The 23,961-nt window shown below is 37.1% G+C and overlaps 1 protein-coding gene across 2 annotated transcripts; it reads left to right on the top strand.

Annotated features, from left to right (window-relative positions):
• The first annotated feature begins 4,577 nt into the window (after positions 1 to 4,577).
• On the top strand, positions 4,578 to 22,760 carry jak3 (Janus kinase 3 (a protein tyrosine kinase, leukocyte)). Of its 2 annotated transcripts, none has more exons than XM_038715574.1 (24): positions 4,578 to 4,685; positions 7,084 to 7,289; positions 7,508 to 7,625; positions 8,056 to 8,173; positions 8,667 to 8,812; positions 8,984 to 9,290; positions 10,878 to 10,997; positions 11,136 to 11,293; positions 11,380 to 11,491; positions 11,914 to 12,094; positions 14,181 to 14,305; positions 14,510 to 14,641; positions 14,766 to 14,853; positions 15,019 to 15,143; positions 15,535 to 15,673; positions 16,040 to 16,191; positions 16,710 to 16,860; positions 17,331 to 17,458; positions 17,899 to 18,088; positions 19,375 to 19,499; positions 20,017 to 20,189; positions 20,669 to 20,786; positions 20,919 to 21,032; positions 21,515 to 22,760. In XM_038715574.1, the coding sequence occupies exons 2-24, from the start codon at positions 7,091 to 7,093 to the stop codon at positions 21,632 to 21,634; spliced, it is 3,339 nt and encodes a 1,112-aa protein (XP_038571502.1). In that variant the 5' UTR covers positions 4,578 to 4,685; positions 7,084 to 7,090; the 3' UTR covers positions 21,635 to 22,760. The 2 variants fall into 2 exon arrangements, with proteins under 2 accessions (XP_038571502.1, XP_038571503.1); XM_038715575.1 differs by having other exon boundaries at positions 4,580 to 4,685; positions 7,087 to 7,289.
• Positions 22,761 to 23,961: the final 1,201 nt, after the last annotated feature.

Below are 23,961 nucleotides of genomic sequence, written 5' to 3'. Positions count from 1 at the left end.
ACATTTCCCATTTTTTCAGTGAATGATGGCATGTTTTCAGGTTAAAAGTATCACGCACACAACCTAGCCTACTCCTGCATCATAAGTCCTCCACTGTCCTTCAGAATGCTCAATGCCTTACAAACAATCATCATTTTTCTGCTTCCATGATGTGTTATCACTCTTGTCAACTTTCTAAATCTTTGTTACAAGCTGAGTCATTAGCCAAATTTTAGCTGAACATTTGAGTCATACTGAGTATTCATGTAGACAGATGAGAAGTGGGTTAAACTGCAGAAGATGTTTTAAAAGTTTATATAGATGTTGTTAATGGCTGATACTCAAAAGAAAGGCTGTATATGTATCTTAATACACACTTGATATGTTTATTGAAATTATAATGTGTAATGTGTACCTTGAAAATATACAAATATATCTATGCACCAACAAAAACAGAAACATCACTAAGAGGGAAAAACAAGGAAAGAAATGTGGGATGAAAACCTAGTAGCCTATAACATGGATAGGGAGAAAGATCAGTCATTTAAAGAACATGTAATCCAAACAAGTTTGCAGTTTAGACCAGATGGTTTTCTAACAGATGTGACAGGAAACTGCTTCAACCCCCAGTGCTGAACAGAGAAACCACAGTTGTCAGCTGGTTCTCTTTTCCTGTAATGTCAGATGAGTCGATTTCTGCTCATAGCTGCATTCGCTGTCACTAGAGGAAGACTGTTTCATTTTACTCAATTGTGACTCTTCTTGGCGCCTATGTGTCGCAATATACAGATGGGTGATAAATTTATGTTAAAACCAACATAAGGTATTTTAGTATGGAGTTAGTCCACAATGAGCTTCAGTGCTCCTTGCCAAGTCTCACATCATTCCTCTACAAGATATTCCCTCATTTATACAAACTTTATTTAATCAGGTAATCTCATTGAGATCAAGTTCTCATTTGCAAGAGAGACCTGAACATAGCTGAAAATCAAACATAGTCAGACATAGCAAAAGCACATATAGTATCAGAGACAGTCACAGACATTACAAAATAGATTTAAAGATAAAGTTTATATTATATCATTATATAGTTATAGAGATGTGGTGGAGAGCATCGTGTTCTGGTGTGAAAATCAGATGTAACACTGGGTTGAGATCTGGTGACAGTAAATGCCATTCAGTGAGCCTTGGTGCACAGAAGCATCTGCACTTAATATTCTCCCCTCTTTTATTCAGGGTTTTCCTTTAATTGGCCCCCCATGTGAAGCTTTTCTAGGGTCCAAAATTAACACCCACCAAGGCTAGCTGCTGGCAGAAAAATAAATTGCCGTCAATGGCCAGGTGGCCGATATAAAATCTGAGGCTAAATTTCATATCAGCTGATGCCAAGTATAAATAGGAAGTCTGAAAGCAGATTTATAGCAGCTCTGAGCTGTGGTCAGCGTCTCCTTACTTCCCCTGTCACACACCAAGTAGCCACTAGGCCACACCCCCTACAATGTAGGTTACATGTACTCAAGTAACTTTTTGTGAGTAAATTGTACTTGTCAGAGTAGTTTTAATGCATCATACACATCACTCATACACATAACACTCATCTTACTTGAGTACCCAGAGGAAAAATCTTTTGCTCAGAATAGTCTTTTCTTTAACTCCTGAGAAAACACTAAGATCTCAATAGTGTATCTTTTTGAGATCACTCCAATCTGAATTGTTGCTCCTAAAACCCCTTAGGAGAAAAGGATGAGATGAAGAGAGATTGAGGTTTTGAGACTTGGGAAAGACAAATGGATACTGAATTGAGATTACAACAGGAGATTGGAAGTCACAAATGAGATCTCATCATTGTATCTTTTTGAGTTCATTAATGTCTTGCTTATTGCTCCTAAAAAGCTGATGGGAGCTCTGGGGAGATGTTTGTGAACTTGATTGTTTCACATTACTATCTGTGCTTGGAGAACTGTGCTGGAGGCCCTGAGCTGGATTTGAACCCTGCTCCTGCTGTTCAAAGGGCAACAACACTACCACTGTGCCATCCAGCTAAAATTAATCATGAAGGACTGACCATATCCACAATTAAAGTCCTCAAAATTCTACTCAAGTAAAAGGTATAAAAGTATTCCATAGTGAATATATACAAATATTCAATATAATACATACTTAAGTATCAAAAGTAAAAGTGCTCATTCTGTATGACAGATACATGTTGTATCTCAGTGCATTTGGTCCTTAATGAATTAATCTGTAAACATCAGGTCAAAGTATTGGGTGTTCCAGTTATGCCGACTGTGACTACCTTAACAAATTGGAAAACATGACATTTGAAAGTGCATTATTTTCAATGTCAAAATGCATTTTATTTTTCTCTGTAACTTTTAACAGATAATTAATAATAAATACAATAAGGATTTGAAATTAAGGGGATTAAAAGTACAAACCCCCATAACAAGAAAATACTCAACCTCAACATTTGATTTAAGTAAAGTACTTGAGTAAAATAACCCCTAAGTGGGGTCACTAAGACAAAACTCGGAAATATCTTGGAGCTTTTTTTCTGATCCACATTCTGGAGACTGAAATCGAACTTATTTAAGATACCCTAGAGATCTCATCTTTTGATCAAAGTAAGACAGAGATGAGTTTTTGCTCCTGAGGCCAATATGAGAAAACTGAGATATATTTGAGAAGAATCATGAGATCCCAGGAGTCATAGCTGAGTTTTCCTTGAGCTCTTTCTCTGATCTCATGGTCCAATGTTCAGGAGACTTAAATTAGACTTATTTAAGATCAGTTAGAGATCTCTTGTTTTGATCAGAGTCTGACATAAATGAGATTTTATGTGGTTGTTTCTCCTGAGATGAATTTGAGAAGTGGGAGAAAAACCTTTGGTCTCACCTTGGTATTAAAAGCAACTCATTTGTGTCTAGGAGAAAAGAAGGAAACAACTATGAGATCTCTTGGACTTTGCTTTCCTATGGGTAGTTTTTAAGAGAAAAATCATTACTTTTACTCCGCTCCATTTGGATACATTCATTGCGGTACTTTGCTACTTGTTTATTTATGATATGTATGTATGAGTGATATGTATGTATGAGTTAAGCTGCAACGTAATTCATTGATAGTGTTTTTTAAAGTGATGCTTAAAATGAGTTTGCATACTAAAAACTTAACTTAGTAATTTTTAGTCAGTTACTGAATGTAGTAACTGTAACTAGTAGTAATGTAGTTTTATGGCCAGTAAAAAATATTATTGGCTGGTAAATTTTGTCAGTTTACCTGCCATTGGCAGATGAACCAAAAAGTTAATTTGGACCCTAAACTCATGCCCCCTTCATTTACTGTTTCTCTTGTCTTTCCCACGATTTTTCTGTTTTACAAGGACTTGCAACACTGTAGAACTGAGGTATATGACTATGAGGAATAATATATTTTGACATGATGGTTGTGGTAGAGTACAGGTGGCTTCTGTCCCTCCCTCGAGCCACATTCTCACTTCCTCAAATCAATGCAGTTCTCTTTCTTCCACCTAATATCCTCAGACTTTCTCTCCCATTATGTGACTGCCCTCCTATCTACTTACCTGTTCCCACTTCTCTCAAAATGTTTATATGGAAACGGTGTGTTTAACACTATGTTGTGTTACGCAAGCTCACTGTACTACCTTTTGCATACTGTGGTGTTTATATACAGGTCGCTGCTGAGTATGTAACAAGTCTGACACACCCACCAATCAAGAGAAAACCTACCTCAGTTTCGAAGAAACATGTTTGTTTAACATGTTGTTTAACTCGGAAAGCGTAGCTAAGAGGAGCACACCGTTTTTAGATTGAAAGTGCCCCTAGCCTTCCCTGCCCACCTCCTCACCTGCATCTAGTTCATATACCATTTCCATACTTTTTATCTTGGATTTCAAAGCAGTGGAACCTCAATCTGACCCTGACTCTGAACCTTGAGAAGGAATTGTACCTGGCTGTCTGCATACATGTATCTGAACATGCCTGTCTGTAAGCTTGTATACTGCTCCATATTGGAATTCATTGAATTGTACCTGGGATGGTGGTGGGAGGTTCACACGACAACATGTGAATGAGTGGAGTACTGGTACTTATTTTTTTCCACTTCAATCACTGGGCACAATACTACTGATGGAAGTATCCAAATTGAGAGTCAGTTCCCTTATTTTTTGTCTTATCTTTCCATAGAGCATTCCAGTATTCTGTTTTCCTAGCGTGTCTTTGGAGCTCATCTTCTATGAACACTGCCTTTGCCTAGTGTTTTTTGTTACTTTTGCCTTCTTGGACTGATGATCTGCGTGCCACACTCTGTATCATTTACAAGTAAAAGACTTTTATTCCACCTACTCTGTGTTTTTTGAGTCTTGCTATTGAGTCCATTGTCTGTTAGTGCCAGCTTAATAGTGTGAACACTTGCATACAGAACAATATACACCCTGACTTTCAAAATCCAATCTTGAAAAGTATTCTGCTAAACATTTAAGTTTTTAATGTATTTGTAACTGTCTACTTCAGTCAGTAGAATGAAAACTGACAGATAACATGAAACTGTGTTGCTCTAAATCAGGAAATCCTATTGAACTTCCTGTCAACACACACACACGCAGCATAAACGCAGAAGTCAAAGAAGAGAGTCCTGGTTTATAGGAACAAACGATCGAAATGAAGTATTTCTGCCCTGCACATTTAAAGGTAATATTGACCCTGATCTTTGGCTCTAAAAATCTGTGAACATAAAGCTGTTGAACTATGGTACGAAATGTCAGAATTTCGAGATCCACAATACAATACGGAGGATGTGCTTGCTGTTTTAGCTTCATCTGTAGCTAAAACAGCTGTAGCTGTTCGTCAGCTGTTTCATTGGTACTTGTACATTATAAGAGATTATAGTGAATTCTTATTCAAATATTTATGTTAACGAATTAATGTGAATGAATCATTTGCCAAGTAAAATCAGATCAGATATGTATTGTTATCAACGTAAATTATTTGAAAACTAATCATGAAATTTTTAAACAATGTTCTGTATTATTACATAGTATTGTGTATTTCACATACTGTGTTCCTGATTCAACCACAGCAGAACATGGTGAGCAATTTCGTTTGATGTAACGGGAATCCCCACAAATCTTAAGATGACATTTTACTTGTCTCTAGTCATTGTCATGGTGGGAATTATCCTCACATGTGATATCTCAAAAACTTTAGTAAACAAATGTACTCTGTGTTTGAGTCTTAACTTTGTGAATGGGATTTTTTTAGGCTTGCTCGCAAAGTTGTGGTGAGAAACAGCACTCTGAATCACCTGCATTTATCTCAGTAGCTGCAGCCGACTAGCAAGTCAAACAACGATAAAAATATGAATCTGTATCAGTTCACCAAACCTGCCATGAATAAGGTGGTTAAATGAATAACTCCCACCCAGCTGAGTTTTACAGACACCTATCGTTACTCATTACTTATAGCAAATGTCTTCCCCAGAATCATTTGGGATATTTTAGAAAGTATATAGAGTATTTTTAATATATTTAATTTGAAGAAATCACATTAAAGCTGTAAACCCAGCTATAGTGGTGTAAAATAGTGAAGAGCTGCAAACTTAACATAGCATACTTATTGTATTAAAGGTTCAGTGTGTAACATTTAGTGGCATCAAGTGGTGAGGGTTGTGACCTTTCCAGTCTCTACTGCCTCCTACACTTCCAAAGAGCGTAGTACAGCTATGGTGGCTGACAGAGCACAAAAGGTGTCATCTTCTGAGACAGCAGAGAGTGTCAAGTCAAGAAATTAGGTTTCTTTAGGTAGATGCATTAAGAAATTATATTTACTTAATTACTAAACTATATGTTTTTGCGACTTGACCACTGACAGATAACATGGAAAATGTAATTAAGAGTGTGTATCATTGTCACTGTTTCTGCACCACAGTACATTATAAAACACATTATAGATAAAGTTTATACAAACATTGACAAGGGAAACATATTAAATCTCTCTCTCTCCGCGGCCAGATTATGGTGCTTTGATAGCGGCAAAAAATATAAATAAATAAATGCTTTGATAGCAGTGCTGAAATTTCTCAGTCATGAAACAACAGTTACTCACATAATCTCTTCCTTTTTGCCTGCAAAATAAAAGCACAAGAAGCTTGTTTGCTGTAATGATTTGCTTGGAGTTCAAGTTAGTGCTTTTACTGTGAAAATTCTGATTAAAGGAGTCCTTTGTCCTTAAATGTCCTTTGCCTGGAGATACAGAGAAATGATAAAGCGTTCGTAGGTTGTTGGATGCGGATCAAACACCGAAACACAAACACTGGAGCACATGCCGTAATGTGAGCCAGAGAAACAGTTGCTGCAGCGTACATTTGTTGAAAGAGAATTATGAAGTTGGATCATACACACAAGTCTCAGGTTGCAAGTCCTGCGCTCTACCAACTGAGCTAGCTGAGCTCTGTATCAGTGGTATCCAATATTATTTCTTGTGTTTTAACCCACTATCTCATTGTTGAAAAATCTCTTCCGATGCAGAACTTATTTGCCGCCCCCTGCTGTATATTAGTACTTCTTCTTCTTCTTCTTCTTCTTCAAACGTACGTATTCAACATAGTGATGAGTGTCTACACTGCCTGAATTCTACAAGAAATAGAACAAGAAGAAAGTAGTGACGAAACACGCTCTGTAGCGCTGTTTGTCGGTTTTGGGCTACTGTAGAAATATGACAACGCAACATGGCGACGTCCATCGAAGGGGGGACCCGCGGTTATGTAGACATAAATGGCTCATTCTAATGTAATAAAAACATAATGGTTTATCGTGTAGAGTCTTTATACACCCCTGAAAACATCGTTATGGATCTTATGTCGCATTTCTGTCACTAGATCCTCAGAAATATTACACACTGGACCTTTAATATGAAGCAATGGATCAAGTGACAGTACCTCTAATATAGTTTTCAAGATTATTGAACAACTTAATTTGACTCCTGAATTAAACTGAAATAAACTCCTGAGATTAGATCACCCTAATCTAAGTATCAGTTTCCTGTTACATTTGTCCAAAAATAATTACAAGTCTGTTGATTTGATCCTCAGTAGTACCATGGATCTCAGTGAGGAGGAGTCAGCCCCTCTGGTGATCAGAGACCGGGGAGGTAGCCAGAGGTCCAGTTCTAGCACTGGTCCCTGTTTACAAGTGCACCTCTACTTCTTCCCAGCCACAAAAGAAGCAACAACAATACACATTTCATCTGGCCAAATCTCTGCTGAAAGTGTCTGTATCCAAGCAGGCAAAAAATGTGGTAAGATTTCACTGCCAAGTCATGAGTCTGACTTCAGGTTTCTTGGTGCTAATACCAAAGTGTGTAAAATAAACTGTACAATTTTATGTACTTTATGCTCAAATATGTATATTTGTGTAAATGTATTCTTACAAGCATGCAAAAGGCTGGGGAAGTCATGAAGCATCCCCTGGTCAGTCATGTTGTGATAATATACTGTATGTGACCTGTTTCTCCAGGAATCTTACCAGTGTACCAAAGTCTTTTCGGATTGGCATCTGCCGATCTCTCATTTTGGTATCCTCCATCGCACATATTCAACACAGAAGAAAACTTGCAAGTCCACTTTAGGGTCAGGTAGGTAAAAAAATAACCTAAGAATCATTTATTAACTAATTTACTTAAGGAAGTAGTGAACATTACACTTTTTTATGGAATGGGATGTAACTATGTACCTGTAAATAAGATAAAGAGATACACACAACAAAAATAAAGAATGTATTTTAGGATCCTATTAATCAAAATGTCATCCTTGTCAAATCTGTTAAAATGTTGATGAAATAACACACATACTAAATCACACATTTTACTTGCTTCTTGCACTTAATACTTGCAGTCAGTACTACTTTTAGGTCAGAGCTAACAGCTTTAGCAGTGCTAACTGAAGTCACAGGTGAATAATGAATTTCTTTGTTCAACCCTACATGCAGAGGTACACTCACACAATGCATGTCAAAATGTATGCATGCATATTTCAAAAAGTTAACGTGGGGTTTTTGGTATGCAGGTTTTTTTTTGGGAACTGGTTTGTTCAAGGACCAAGAACATCATACCGCTACAGTCTGACCAGAGACAGAATAAGTCCAGTGCTTGACTACAATGTCATTGATTATCTTTTTGCTCAGGTAAAGTATAAAATGTTTCAAAACATCAAAACATAATTTATTTTTATTTAGTAAAATGCATATTTCTACCAGTATAGTGAATTTAGGATGTATACCAACAATATTCTTATAGTTTTATGTAATTCTTCAAAAATTTACATTTTTCCATGAGGTGGTTGGATACATTTTTATCATATTAACAGTGGTGTAATGTGCAAGACATCTCCTGAACTGCTATACCAAAAAAATAAAATAAAATCAGATTAAGGGAGAAAGCACAAAAAGTCTGATGTCGTTTAATGTAAACAAAGTTTTGAACCATCACACCTATGTAGTTATCCTTCTCAGTAAACATTGTTGTTGTTTTCTATTACTTATGCTGATATCTCAAAATGTCTATGGTGCTTCAGAATGTCACTTGTTGAATATTGAAGTGTCAAACAGTTAAATGCCAGAAATAGTTGCATGCATTGTCCATATATTAAAGACTATGTCTATCACTTTTGGTGCATAGTCGCGAAACGACTTCATTGCTAGCGAGGCAGGAGTGTCTCCACCTCTGAGTGCCCAAGAGGAATGCCTCGGCCTTGCAGTGCTGGACTTGTGGAGAATGGCTAAAGAGCGCCATCAGAGTGTAAGAGAGCTCTGCAAGACTGTCAGGTATTTATCTTTGGATATTTTGCCCAAACCCAGCTTTACTAGTTAAAGTTTAAACAACCAGGAACTGTTGAATTAAACATATACTCTTATACTCTTTCAGAAATAAAACTACAGTTTTTACATTATTTGATATATTTATTTTTAACACATTTTATACTCTTCCTCTTTCAGCTACAAATCATGTCTTCCTAAGTCACATCGTCATGACATCCAGAAACGAAACCGCCTGGATCGTTATCGAATCCGAAACACCCTCAAGCGTTTCTTAAAGAAGCTTGGCAACTCCTCAGTAGATGAGTGCAGCTTGAAGCTGAAGTACCTGATTGAACTGGCAGGCATTGAGCCTTCTTTGGGAAGCGAAACCTTTCACGTGAATCTTTCTTCCGCCCAATCAAAGTCAACTTTCTCTCTAGTGCGGGTCACTGGGGAAACAGGAATTCAAACCAATGGAAGTTGTCATCCTGATGGTACCCTGATGGTAAGAACAAGTTCAACTTACAGTAAGTTTGGGTATGAATGAGGCACAGTGGTTAGTTAGTCATTTCACCATCTTTCACTAAGGATACAGTAGATTCTGCTAGTTGACACTGCAAAATAATGTATCATCGTCTTGTGTTGTGCTTTCCTATTGATATTTTGCTTGTAAACTGCATTGCACTATTTTGTGATAACAGTAGGTTATAAATAGTGGGATCTACTGTTGTAACTTTATTTATATAGTAAATAAGTACCTTTATTTATATAGCATCTTTAAAGAGCAGAGATGTCACAAAGCGCTTCACAAAAGAAATAGAGCATTCAACATAGTGTGACAACAAGTATGTAAAGACCGCCAATACAACCACCTGCTCACTGATTCGCTTTGTGCTACACATGTATCCTCCCTAGTAAATACAAGAGCGGAAAGGGAAGAGAGTGGTTGTGGAGAGGACAGTGAAGTGAAGTGAAGTGAGAGGTAAAAGAAGCATGATTGCGGCGGAATAAAGCACTCTTTTTGTTGGAAATAAAAGTGTAAAGTAAGGTAACAACCTTAACAACTCGTTTTCCACCATCTACACAAGCGTTGTCCTCTTTACCATTCGTACTGTTACATCACCACTCTACAAATCATCATAACCTCAGAGCAATTGTTTTTCTGAAATTAAAAAAATCAACTACTCACCGGCATAAAAAATAATATAAAATAAAACGCCATAAACAGAAGCACGGACCAGGATTCTTCTACCAAGTACACTGCAGGCCGTAAGTGATCCATTTTTTTTGTTACCCAGCTGATGTTTTTTTGTGTTGTTGACTTGAACCTTAATTTTTGATGAATTGAACTATGATGATTGACCTTGATGAATTGACTAGGATTTTTGTTGGATTGATTGAAATGAATTTATATTGTTACTTTGAATGAACTACTTTTGAACTAATTATGAACTGAACTAAGCCTATTTTGTGTTTTGGCAAACAAAGTAAATACTGAACATTGAACTGATACTCAGAGAGGTCAATTTGAGTGGTTTGCACGGTGTTATTTTGTGGTTTGTTTTTATTGTGCTTTAAAACTTTTGAGTTGTGGTTTCATTACACAGTTATTTTCATTCAACGTGAACGTCCACATTTTGATATGTCCTTTGAAACATTTGATTAAAAGATGAAGCACACTGTATAAACAAAAAAAACTTATATATCTTATATAATATACATTTTATATGTCAGGAGAGATACCCGACTGGCACCCCACATATAAATAAATTAACATAAGTCTCAAACTGTCACAATACATACAGACATAAAACACCGTGTATACAGATCTCTTAATCCAAAGGTAGAGTGCTTTAAAGTTTAGCAGCCACAACCTCAAAAGCACAGTCCCCTTTAGTTTTAAGCCTAGATTGATGAACAACCAACAAACCCTGATCAGAGGACCTTAGAGACCTACTGGTACTCTAGGGTTGCAGTAGCTCTGCAAGTATGATAACTTTACTTGACCCTTCGAAAGTGTCCTTATACATAATGTAAACCTAAATGCTTCAGTGCTCACAACTCCCCACACTCTCTTCTTGTGTTTTTGAAGTGGCAGACCTTCTGTGATTTCAAAGAAATCATCGACATCAGTATAAAGAGGGTTTGCCATGAGCAGATTCCCCAAGACAGCCGGATGGTGATAATAACCCGCAAAGACGACAGATGCTTTGTAAGGGACATATTATACATTCAACACTTCCCCTGTCATTATTGTCCATTAACTCATAATGTATTTATTTTTTTCAGATTGTACTATTTTGATTTTATGCAAAATATGCGTGATAATTTTTCTTGATTTGCACCACAGGAAGCCAAGTTCCAGAGTCTTAAGGAAGCACTTTCATTTGTGTCACTTGTTGATGGCTACTTCAGACTGACCACAGACTCTAACCACTACTTCTGTCAAGATGTCGCTCCTCCAAGTATTCTGGAAAGGATGAAAAACCATTGTCACGGCCCAATCATGTGAGTCATTTTGATAATTAATTAATCCAATACCATCATTCACATGAACTTGTTGTAGATGTTACCTTCATATCTTGTTTGATCAGATCAGAGTTTGCAGTCAACAAGCTGAAAAAGTCAGGATTTAAAGGTGGTACATTCCTTCTTCGGCAGAGTCCCGAGAACTATGACAACTTCTTTCTCACGGTTTGTGTTGAGGTAAAGGCTCCTGCTGAAACAATAGACATAGAAAATATTAACAATAAACATAATTTGCTAGTTCTGTCTGTGCATGCTTTTTTTGTACTTCATGGCCTGACCTGGTGACAAATAAAGATATTCTGATGCCCTTTAATTATGTGACAAGTTTAGCATAGTTGCTGCAACATGAATTTTAAAAGCTTGTGATTGCAAGGAAATCACATGTCTATGCAGATGATGCACTAGTTTTTCTGAACATTGGTTTTGTGGAGAAATTGTCAGAGAAGCGTTGGAAGACTCAAATGTTTGTAAAAGTCATTCCCATGTCACTCTCATTGCATCCACAACCTTTGCACACATCAAAGCATGTGGAATCTTTTTTCTTTTTTAAGAAACTCTTCAGTGTTGTGAAAATTTGATGTAAGATTTATATTCTGCAGACTCCACTTGGACTTGACTATAAAGATTGTCTCATTATCAAGAATGAGCACTACAGTCTTCCTGGTGTCCAGAAAACATTTTCCAGCTTGACAGAGCTCACCAGCTATTACCAACACAACAAGCTGTTACTGGCTGACGTGCCTGTCAAGTTGGCCTGCTGCTGTCCACCACGACCCAAAGGTGTGTTTCTCATGCCATGGTTATGTTGATATTACCAAATGTCTACTACTACATATATACAGTGTCGTTGGGTGGGGTAAATTTTTTGGGGAAGCCAAGTGAGATGGGATGTCCTTTTTGGAGGGCAATTATCTAATGTATTGTGCTACTACAGTGCAGGGTATATTTTTACACAAAATTTTATCATACTTTAACGATGCGCACTATCTGTTATCAATACACACACTCAAAGTTTCTCTCTCTCTCTCTCTCTTTCTCACTCACTCACTATCTCTCACCCCAAATAGCATACATCCCCCCACTGCTTATAGTCCACAGTACAGTCTTCAGTTAAGAATAAAAGAAGCATTCACATGCTCAAACATAAGACGATTGAAGACATGTGCCTTTTCACAAAACAACATCACTCAAGACTAAATGTAAATGCTCCGTACTTGTATAGCGCCTTTCTAGTCTTTTCGACCACTCAAAGCGCTTTTACACTACATCTGCATTCACCAGTCACACATATACACTGAGCCTAAGTGCTCAAACGGAAACTAGCATTCACACACATTCATACACTGGCGGAACAGTATCTTGCCCAAGGACACTTCGACACGCTGACCTTCCGATTAACAGCTAACCCGCTCTACCTCCTGAGCCACAGCCGCCCGACTAACAACTGAGTACCAAACCAACAGAGTTAAAATAAGGTTATTCAGCGGACCATTCATTCGCAGCTAAATCCAGGCAAGCAAAGCAAAATAAACAATATAGCCACATCAAAAATGGCACACATAGCTGCAGTTCAGTGAAGCTCAGAGAGAGAAGGAGGTGACATTTCACTCACCATATTTGAAAATGAAGGCCATTCTCCTGTATGTCATGGTGGCGAAGTGGTCAATAACCAAGTTGTAGGATTTCCCACTGGCTTTTAGGTCCTTCACAAAAAGAGAATCAATTGAAATTTGGCGCTACCAGCTAGCCTCTCCACGCGCAGCTCCAGTTTTGCCGTTGGTTTTCCATCAGATTTAATCTTCAGTTGCTGCTGTAGTGGTAGTTTAGTAAAACAATTTAGAACTAAAAACTCCAAATCTCCACCCTCCATAACTGCACCAGAAACTAAAAACATTGTGTTTTTATTAAAATGATAAATAGAGTCTGATAAAAACAAGGGAAGCCTGGCTTCCCTTGGCCTCTGGGAGAAAACGTCACTGCACATACAGTATATAGGAGTGAATCTATAGCTTTGTTAACAGATTTTGGCCTTTGTTTTCTGTTTTTATTATTCTCATCTCTAAGTACATACAAAACTAGAAACTCGCATGCTTTTCTTATTACTGTTTTAAAAATGGATTCTGTTTTATACTGTGGTTAACATATTTATATGTACTGCATCTCTTTCACACCCACTGTCACAATACATCACCCGTTCTTTGTTGTTTTCTAAATTTAAACAAGCAGGGTGACTAACTGTTAAGGTCATATGTACTGAACTAAGACAAAATCCAAATCACCCCATATTTAGTTTATATTTATTTATCAAAACAAATCCCTCGAGATGCACCATCTCGTTTTCGAGAATAAATTATAATTTACATCATAACCATAACAACAGAACAGTGACAAAATAAAAAAGTACAATTATCCATTTGTCAATGTAGAGACAGACAACAGATAAACACACAGACCCACAAATACAGAGCAACAACAACGACAACAAGAAAACAAAATGATTGTCCCAGATATGATATTTTTGCATGTAGACATCATATCCTGGTTATAGCCAAGTACATGCCAGCTGTGTTAAGAGATGTTTCTGATCAGTCTGTGCGTCTTCATTTCAAATCATGTAGTAGTCAGTCAAACATGCAAACAGACAAAATGATGATAAACAGACTATAAAATCTACATGTTAAAGTAATATTATTATTATTATGAATAGCATCAAAGACACAGAGAGACTCATTACTAGGATAAAATCAGTAATGGTCATGTATCAAATTAACACATCAATTTCTTGCTTGAACGTAGATATGTCCCTTAATATCTGCAACCTTCATAGACTGGATAACAATAAACATGTTTTCTGCTGTTTGTATAGAGCTCTCAAATCTGATCATCATACGCAACAACAGCTCTGTAGAAGGTCAAGGGTCCCCAACACCTGTAAGGAACAAATTCAGTCATATCCAGTTCCACATGATCAAATATGAAGACCTGAAATGGGTGAGTGACCACCAATATTAATATCAATAATGCTACTTTCACTTTTTGATATGAACATTATTTTCACTACTCTGTTTTTCAGTCCTTCTACAACACTAAAAACACAGCTGAAGTCAAACTAATATGAAAAGTACTTTGAAGGTAGAATCTTTTTTATGATGGAGGACTCTTAAAAGTAGGTTCTGTTTGTACTTTTCCTGTAAGGATGAATGCCTCGGACAGGGATCCTTCACTCGAATTTTTAAAGGCTACAAAGCAGACATTCGTGATGGGGAGAAACACATGACAAAAGTTTTCCTGAAAGAGCTCGATGTTGTTCACAAAAACTGCTGGGAGGTGGGTTTCTTCAGATTAAGATACACTGAAATGTTTAATATTTTTGTGGATTATATATTGAGCATTGAACACATCAATTTTAACATTATACACATGTTGTTTTCTTGTCTTTTTCTTCTCTTAGTCATTCTTTGAATCTGCCAGCTTGATGAGCCAGATTTCACATAAACACCTCCTCCTTGTGTACGGTGTCAGTGTTCATGGAGTAAAAAGTAAGTTCAAACCAAACTGCAGGTTATTCCAGACCACCCTTTATTTGCTACGGTCTGATGATTGTTTGTGACCTTAACTCAGCCCCTTGTCTGTGGGTGAGCATTTCTGACTCTGTGTTTAGTTTAAAGTACAGCTGTAGAAACAAACCTTGCTGTGCCTTCCAGACATCATGGTGCAAGAGTTTGTCGAGTATGGGGCCCTCGACCTTTATCTGAAGAGAGGGCGATCTGTGTCAGTGAGCTGGAAACTTGACGTTGCCAAACAGCTTGCGTCTGTCCTTAACTTTCTGGTAAGATAAAGTTTATTAAGTAATGACAAAAACACAATCTACAGCATTACTGACTGGTCACATTTTATTCACTATAAATATCAAATGTAGATTTTGTTTCCTCTGTGTGTGTGTGTGTGTGTGTGTGTGACTGATTAAAATGTTTTTCAATGAAAATGAGAAAGATTATGTAAAAATGTTAATTCTTCCTAATAATGAAAATCATATTGCAATTGCGATATCAGTCAAAATAATCGCAATTATATATTGTTTCAAAATCATTCAGCAGTGATTTCTGATAATTTGATTATTTCTGATTTTGACATTTTGCATACTCACTTAGGGTCTTTTTCAGGGTTGACAAATTTGGCACACCATTATGAGTCAACATTAACATGTAACTGTCTTGCAGGAAGAAAAGAACATTGTTCATGGAAATATCTGTGCCAAAAATCTGCTGCTGGCCAGAGAGGGTGACCTGTCGCAGGGCAGCTCTCCTTTCATCAAGCTTAGCGACCCGGGCATCAGTGTAGCCATGCTGGGAATGGATGGTAAATGAAGGAGGGGTTTCCAATCCCCCAGTAACTATGTTTTTCATCATCAGGTCAATTTATATTAAAAATGCTGTATAAAACAGTCAAGACAGATTTTGAGAGACACCTGAATTTAAGTTGTACTGTGTCTATACAGTAGATTAACTCAGTGACACTCAAATAAAAGTGAATAATAAACAAATAAATAGATCAGAGAGGGTAGTAAATTAAGCTGCTTACTGTTTTCTGTGACCACATACAGTATGTTGATTTAAAATAATTAAATTGTATTATCAAAAAAAGTGTAACACATAAAAATGATACCTAGTCCTTGTGCATTATTCATGTATGTGTGAATATACATTTCTATGTGTGTATGATTAGTGATCCTGGACAGGATACCCTGGGTGGCCCCTGAAGTGATGGAGACCCCAGACAACCTGTCTCTGGAGTGTGATAAATGGAGCTTTGGTGCCACTCTGTGGGAAATCTTCAACAATGGGAACACTCCACTGCGAGGCTGGGACTTGGACGAGGTGATGAGTCAAACAAACGGATCTCCTCTTGGTTGGAAAGAGTCCAGCACTGAAAACCTGTGAACTTGCAGCTATGCGATTAAATCAACTGCAATGATGCCCATTACATTTCAAAAGCTTTTTGAAAGAGAAAAATTAGACTCTCTTTGAGTGCTCAGGCGGTCCTCGTTAATACAACTTGTTGACTGTGACTTTGATAGATCCAGCAACATTTCCCCATTTTATAAAAGGCTTGGTCAATTTGGTTTGAACTCTGAGAACAAATATCTGTAGAAAAGCAGAAATTATTCATTTTATACCATGTTTCATCAACATTGACAGGATAAGCCCAGTGGTGTATAATAGATGGCACATTTTTTTAAGTTTAGTAATGATCTCACCAAAAGACATAAAAAAAAACTAAGAATCCTGTAAATGGGAAATAGAAAATATGTAAATGACGTGCAGGAAATAATATGAAGATTTGAATTAATCTCTGACACAGAGAATGATGTGAGCTGCTGATGTGTTTTCTGTAGAAGCGGGTGTTTTATGAGAACTTGCAACAGCTGCCTCCCTCCCAGTGGACAGAGCTAGCCGATCTGATTAGTCAGTGTATGGACTACCAGGCAGCCTTCAGACCTTCCTGTCGCAGTATTATCCGTCAACTCAACAGCCTGATCACTTCAGGTAATGATGTGTATCACTACTCAGGTGATAACGAATACAGCCTCTATAAACCATGTCAGCAAAAATTTCAGTTCAGTTAAATACATAATTTATTAATTGACCCACTGATTTTTCTGATCAGTTTTGATACTATGAAAAATACATAGAAAAGTACATAACATAGTTTCAGTATATTAAAAGTATGAAATCGTGAAACATTTATGACAATGCCACCATTATACATTATATTAAATATAACAAGGAAAGATACTTCATGTCAAATCTGAGGAACAGAGCATGTACATTTATAGTGATAGTGGCATGCTAACGTGCCAGCTAACGTGTAACTGTATCTAAATAATTCCTCATTGGGTCTTTGTGAAAATGAGTGCCTACAGAAGATTTTGGAAAACGAGTTTAATATTTCAAGAAGTTTAATTACATCAGAAAACTTAAAGCCACTACTGATCCATTTTCTTGTTTCATGATAGACTATGTGATACTACATGCCACTGAGCCCGTCACACAGAACCCTGTGTGGAAAGCCCTTAGCCATGCTCAAGACAACCAGACACTGTTTGAGGAGAGACACCTACGCTGCATCTCGCCTCTGGGAAAAGTAAGTCTGGACTCAACACTCAGCAGACAACATACAAACATACATAATGCAGATCCCCCCTTGGGCCAATCAGTGCACTTCAATAATAATGATCTTATGTTTTGAGAAGACTCTTGTCGAAGGTCCTGTGCTTCTAGGTCTTTGTCCGGATGCCAAAATGCAGCAATAATTCGCAATAATCTCTGAATTTTTATTAAGAGTTCATTAGTGGTGTTCAAGATAGAGGAATAAACAGATTGATAGTGTGGAGGAGAGACAGGACGGTATATTAACTAAAGCAACTACCTGTGCTTCATGTGACTATTGCACAACAAATCTCTTTCGCCTTCTAAATGTCTCCCTGAATCTTATCTATTTTGTGTCCCGCAATGGCACATGTATGGTAAGGTCTATTTAGAATTTTTGTTCATGAGCGACCTGTTGACTCAAACATTTTACAGGGAAACTTTGGCAGCGTGGAACTCTGCCGTTATGACCCGCTGGGTGATAACACCGGTGAGCTGGTTGCTGTGAAGAAACTGCAGCCCAACAAGCAGTCGACACTGGAGGACTTCAAGAAGGAAGTCAACACCCTCAGCGTTTTTCACTGCGACTATATCGTCAAATACAGAGGAGTCTGCTACAGTATGGGTAATAAAAACACTCACAGCAAATGTAGCACCTGATCTACCAAAATAATCAACTTCCATGGGAGCTTTCATGTCTAACCTGTTAGGTTTCGGTTACAAACAACCCTGGTGCATTTGACCGGTCAGTGTGGTTTGTTTGGGCTGATGGGAAAGCTTTCAACCGAAATCTGGTGCAGACCAAGCAATCGCATTGAGACCCTTCAGGGGAGATAGTCCGGTCCTAAACAAACTCTAGAGCAGTTTGTTTGTGGTGTGATCCGGTGTCAATCCGACCCAACTACCATAAACTAACTATTAAAATAGCTGATTCTTATCTTAGCATTCATTGATATCTATCATTGTTGTCAAGTTGTCCTGACTGAAATATATTTATAGGTTACACTTTATTTGGCTAATGTCTGCCAACAGATTGTTTATAGTATTTGTAACATTTTAACAGTTTCTTAGTTGAGATACAACAATTTAACTGATTTGCAAATAAAACTTTTTATTTGCAAATCGTCTTGTTTAGGCTTGATTAGGGCTAATGGTAGTGGTATAATTTCAAATATATATATATATATATAATGGTAGATAATACAGGTATATAGCTTACCACTAGTAAAATATTTATTCCAGGTTATTCATTCATTAAACCCTTGTGCAAGAAAAATGGTCTACATGGTGGTTAGTCTCTAATTTGTTAATGCTTGGTAGGCTACTAGCTTTTTGATAATCATAACCATTCATGCAGAATGAGTTCAACATTTCTAAAGTTTGCTGTTGCTCCATGTCAACATTTTTTTATGTCCCGCTGAATCCTGGCTGTGATTGGTTGGTTCATGAAAAATGACATTGATAAGCAACTTAATGCAAAGGCTTGGATAAAAAAGCACCCAATGTCCTCCCTACTCCGTTTCCTCCAGTATGCAAGAAAAAGTCCTGGGACATCAAAGAGTAAAATGTAATAGTGCTGGTAGCCTACTGGTCAAAGCAACGCAAAAACGCACACAATGAAAGGCAGACTGTAGAAAGCAACAATGAATCCAGGACATTTTGGGCGATTTAGAAATCGATTTAGAGTCCCAGAAAGAGGACGTGTCCAGGAAAAAGAGGAGGTATGGTCAACCTTCATGTATACCCTGCATGATCCTGGATCACATTTTAAATCACAGTCTTTAGCCAACACTGTTGTCCGAAGTGACTGATGAGTGATTCAAGAAGTGAGAGGCGATTGAGGACTGTCTTCTGGGTTTGGAAGTTTCCTCTGCTGAATGATTTTAATGTTTAATATTTGCCTGTTCACAGGTCGCCTCACTATGAGTTTGGTGATGGAGTACATGCCCTATGGCAGTCTTATTGGCTACTTGGAGAGTAACCGGCATAACGTTAACACCAAGCGGATGCTGCTTTTTGCTTCTCAGATCTGTAAGGTAAGAGTCAGTTATAAGAGTTAAACTCCTGAAAATAAAAATTCAAAATAAAAAAAGTTTGAATGGACTGTAATTTAATTACTGGTTCACAAAATCATGTAACTTTTACATTGTGATCATCAACTTCAAGTGCTGAGACTTGAGTCTTGCACATGCAATATAATGTTAGTATTGCGCAACATTTGTCAAGAATTTGGGTGTCTCTTAAAGAAGTGTTGTTTTAAATTAACATTTGTGCCTCACATGAAAGTCCTAGGGGAATCTGCCATAGTGCTGAAAGAATGCATGCTACAAATAGAATAATGTGTTTTATTGTTGTACAATGTACAACTAAGCCAAGATTTTGCAGGTTGAGCCTACAATATCTTATCATGAGGCTCAATAAAAACCTTAGCATCATGGGTTGATGGCATGCAACAAAGGGACAAGAACAAAAGGAGATAAATAAAAAGTAAGAGAGCAAAAGCAAAGTTATTTAATTTCTTCTGTTTTGGATGTTTTTTTTTTATTTTCCCAGGGGATGGAGTACCTGCAGAGCCTGCGTTATGTGCACAGAGACCTCGCAGCCAGAAATATACTTGTGGCCAGTGACACACTGGTGAAAATTGCTGATTTTGGCCTGACCAAAATAATTCCTTTCAACAAGGAGTACTACCGAGTCACACATCCTGGAGAGAGCCCCATTTTCTGGTAGCTTTCCTCTTGTTTTAAAACTCAAATACTCCACAGCATATATCCACAGCAATGATGGCAAAATTGTTGTGGAAGGTTGTGACTATTGTTTGTTTAAATCAGACACTGCAAAACAACTTTTCCCAAAATTCAAACTATATCTTTAAGGTAAGTCTGAAAATACAGACCAGGGTTTTCCTGCATAGAGAACTATGAGATGGCCACCTCCATCAAAGTTGGTCCTGCCTCCAGCTTTCATAAAAGCCAACCTACTGTAGGAAATGATGACATAGGCTAAGATGATGTTTTCTTTTACATAAAAAAGAATAAATAAATATAGTCAGAGGCTGAAGTAGGCCTGATTTTTCTCACAGCTCAGGCATTAAAGAAAACAACTGTGTAGTTTTGGTCTCACAAGTAGCCATCCTTTCAATGACAGTTATTTAGTGTTCAGTTTCTGGAAGTCTACATGATCATACACTGTTCATCAAATGCAGGTACGCTCCAGAGTCCATCAGTGAGTCCAGATTCTCTCATAAGTCAGATGTCTGGAGTTTTGGAGTTGTTCTTCACGAGATCTTCTCCTACTGCGACATGAACTCCAACCCAAAAAGAGTAAGAAGGCTTACTATTGATACATAAATGTATGAACCATAATTAAATATATTCAAATGAATTGTTTCATCAAACTGCAACACCATTGTGGGTTTCCCCTTTTTAAATTTTTCATTAATGTCACTGTTTTAGTTATATATGCAGGAGATTGGACACAATGTGCCGGGTCCATCCATTTCAATGCACCTGGAAAATGTCCTACAGAATGACTGGAGGTTGCCGACTCCTCCAAACTGCCCACCAAAGGTAAGTTCACTCTATGTGGCTCAATAGTCGAAATACAGGAACCATTTTGGTAGGGTTTAATCTTGATTCTAATTAAATTGAAGGTCCACTTTTCTGCAGTCACATGTTCCTAAAAATACGTAATGATAATTTTGCTTCAAATAAATGAGCCCATTTGTGAGATGATTGTGGCCTCTTATGAGTAACAATGTAAGTGTTTCTCAAAAATGCAACGACACACAAAAATTATTTTTTCCTTCTGCAATTCATTTATTTTATTTAGTTTTAAATTTTTTATTTAGCTTTATTTTTATTCCACCATCTGCTGATAATTCTGGAATAGACTGACCTATCAGCTATGGTTTTCATATTGTAAACTTCTTATTTTGACCTTCAGATTGCCAAACTTGTTACTGCAACATCATACTATACCCCGCACATATATCTTGTCATTTGCTCTGTCTCTCCTAGCAAAATAGATTATTATATTTTTGTAACACCAGGTCTACAGTTTGATGAAGCACTGCTGGGCGTACAACTTTGAGGAGCGGCCGTGTTTCTCCAGCCTGGGAAACCAAATTGAAACGATCATGCAGGACGAGAGGGACAGCCTTAAAGGCTGACAAGGAGCCTTGTTGCACCTCAACAGTATATAATGATACAAATGTATTTACTGCCCCAAATGAAATTTATTTTACACAAGTGCCACACTCACAGCAGCAGGACAACTGACAATTATGTAAGTATTAATATACCGATAATAGAATTTGAGCAGTGTGGGGCACTTCTGAGTCTCAACTACTCCCTAAAAACACTGAGGTAAAGCTCCCTTTATGCCCTTTTACCAGTTGTATAATGTACAAAGACACATTCACAAGCCAGCTGAAAGGAAGGTCGTCATAAACCCAAGAGAAGATGTATTACTTATGTAAGAGCATGTTTGTTGGTTAGTGTTTAATCAAACGTGGTTTTTGTTAACCAATATCATTTTCAAACTAGCCAATATTGTGTAAACCAAAGAAGGTTAATGTCAAGGGCAACTGGATTTGGTTGAAGATACTAGAAGATGTTTTGTCCTTCACCCAAAGAACTTCCTCAGTTCTGCCCTTGACTTTAACCTTCTTTGGATAACTATCACCTGGATGACTGAGAATCTTCACAGAGATATTGTGTAAAGGCCCGCCTGGAATACAGTTAAATCTACGAAAGGCAGATGAAAAAAACAAGTTACCTGGATGTAACTTCAGGTATATGAGTACATGTGTAAACCAATAGAGGGCTGGGAACATATGAAATAGAACATTTATTGATAACAGTTTTTGTGCTAATCTGCTAGACAGCTACTTCATGTCTAAGATCTTAATGTGTTAGATTTAATCATGTTTCTTATAGTCAGATATATCACAGATTTCACAACACATGGTAAGCAGCAAAAGGCCCACTCCTCATTCTAGAATTATAATGAATTAAAATACTTATATAATACTATATTTTAATACTATAATTTAGAAGATGTAAGGTACCGTGTACTGGGCTCTGAAAAACATCCGTTTCTAAAAGGTGAAAAGGGTTACAAAAACTGAAAAACAAATTTAAAGCTTTGTGTTTTTTATTTCTTTTATAATAATCTAATGAGAAGAGATATATTTTGCATCTTATATTTTCAATTTGTAGTGTAGTGTCGTAGTGAAGGATTTATTGTATTTTATTATTTTTATGTTTAAAATAAAGAAATTTTGTGGAAGCAGCTTTTGTAAATGGTTATGTTTTTGTTAAGTCAAGGAAACTTTAATTTCCTCTAGAGCAGTGTCTATTATTAATACATTTCAGATTAGGATCAGGCATTGTATACCACAAAAAAAAAACATTTTATCAGGCAGGAATCTTTTTACTGATAAGTAGGGCTGACCCTGAATAGTCTAAGATTTGATACTGCTATTGGGCGGAGCCTGATTCAACAGTCAGTCTCACAGTCGAAGCTTTGCAGTGAAATAAAGATAATGCCATTTTGGCGATATGGTGGTGCTCAACATCTGATTTTCTCCCAATAAATTAATATACAACCTATTACAATATACATTTCAACGTTTAATGCTGTAAATAAACATGTAAAAAGAATAAAACTATAGAATAAAAACATTTATTGAACATTTAAAGAATATGTTATCGTTTTTAAATAGCTACTTGAAATAGAACCACGAGTTGCAGTTGTTGGCAGCACAAATGTGTTGTGCCCTTAAGAAGGTGAAAAGTAACGGGAGAAGGTTAAAGAAGCACACACACGTAGCTCTCGCCTTCACTCGTCTGTATTGAATGAGTCCTTGAACAATATATACAACAAAACCCAATCATTTCAATATTCATGCACTCATCAGATTCAGGACCACAGTCACAATTATCTTAATATGGTACGGTAATGTACCGTCATTCATAAACACAGCTGAATACTATATATGTTGACTCCTTGGGGGAACAAAAATAATAACAGCAAGCTAATGTACAATCTCACGGTATAATACAGGTTTTTTTGTTTGTTCTGCTTGACATTAGCCTACTTTGTGTTAACCCATAGTGCAAGCATGCATGCAAACAAAACATATTGCCTAAAAACAGTTTCATAAAAGTAAACTGTGTACATTTACTAGTCACATGCTAAAATATAGAGTAATACACCAGATAGATATAGAGCGTCATTAGGTTGCTCTCACATCTGCCATGTTTCCCAATAAAGGTAATCTAAATTAGAATTTGATTTCAAAAGAGAGTGATAGAGAGGAGGGCCTCACTGCGCTTGCGTGTGCAGTCTGAACCCAGGGTAATGCATGCATATCTGAAGCTGTTTTTGACCCTTTTTTGATGTCTTTCCATTGGTTTTAAGCATTTCATTAACCTCCATTTTTTATTTTTGTTTGAATGCATCCCCCATGTACACCTATAGTGATGCTGTTAA

The sequence above is a fragment of the Micropterus salmoides genome, unplaced genomic scaffold, assembly GCF_014851395.1.
Source record: "Micropterus salmoides isolate LMB-PRFRI ecotype aquatic unplaced genomic scaffold, ASM1485139v1 Ms_hic_scaffold_13, whole genome shotgun sequence".
Lineage (NCBI taxonomy): Eukaryota > Metazoa > Chordata > Actinopteri > Centrarchiformes > Centrarchidae > Micropterus > Micropterus salmoides.
This window is presented reverse-complemented; position numbering and strand designations above follow the sequence as displayed.

Coding starts and splice junctions, on each gene's coding strand:
- jak3 (XM_038715574.1), top strand. CDS start 7,091: ATGGATCTCAGTGAGGAGGAGTCAGCCCCTCTGGTGATCAGAGACCGG. Junction 9,291..10,877: donor ATCCTGATGGTACCCTGATG/GTAAGAACAAGT, acceptor GTGTTTTTGAAG/TGGCAGACCTTCTGTGATTT. Junction 11,294..11,379: donor CATTGTCACGGCCCAATCAT/GTGAGTCATTTT, acceptor TTGTTTGATCAG/ATCAGAGTTTGCAGTCAACA.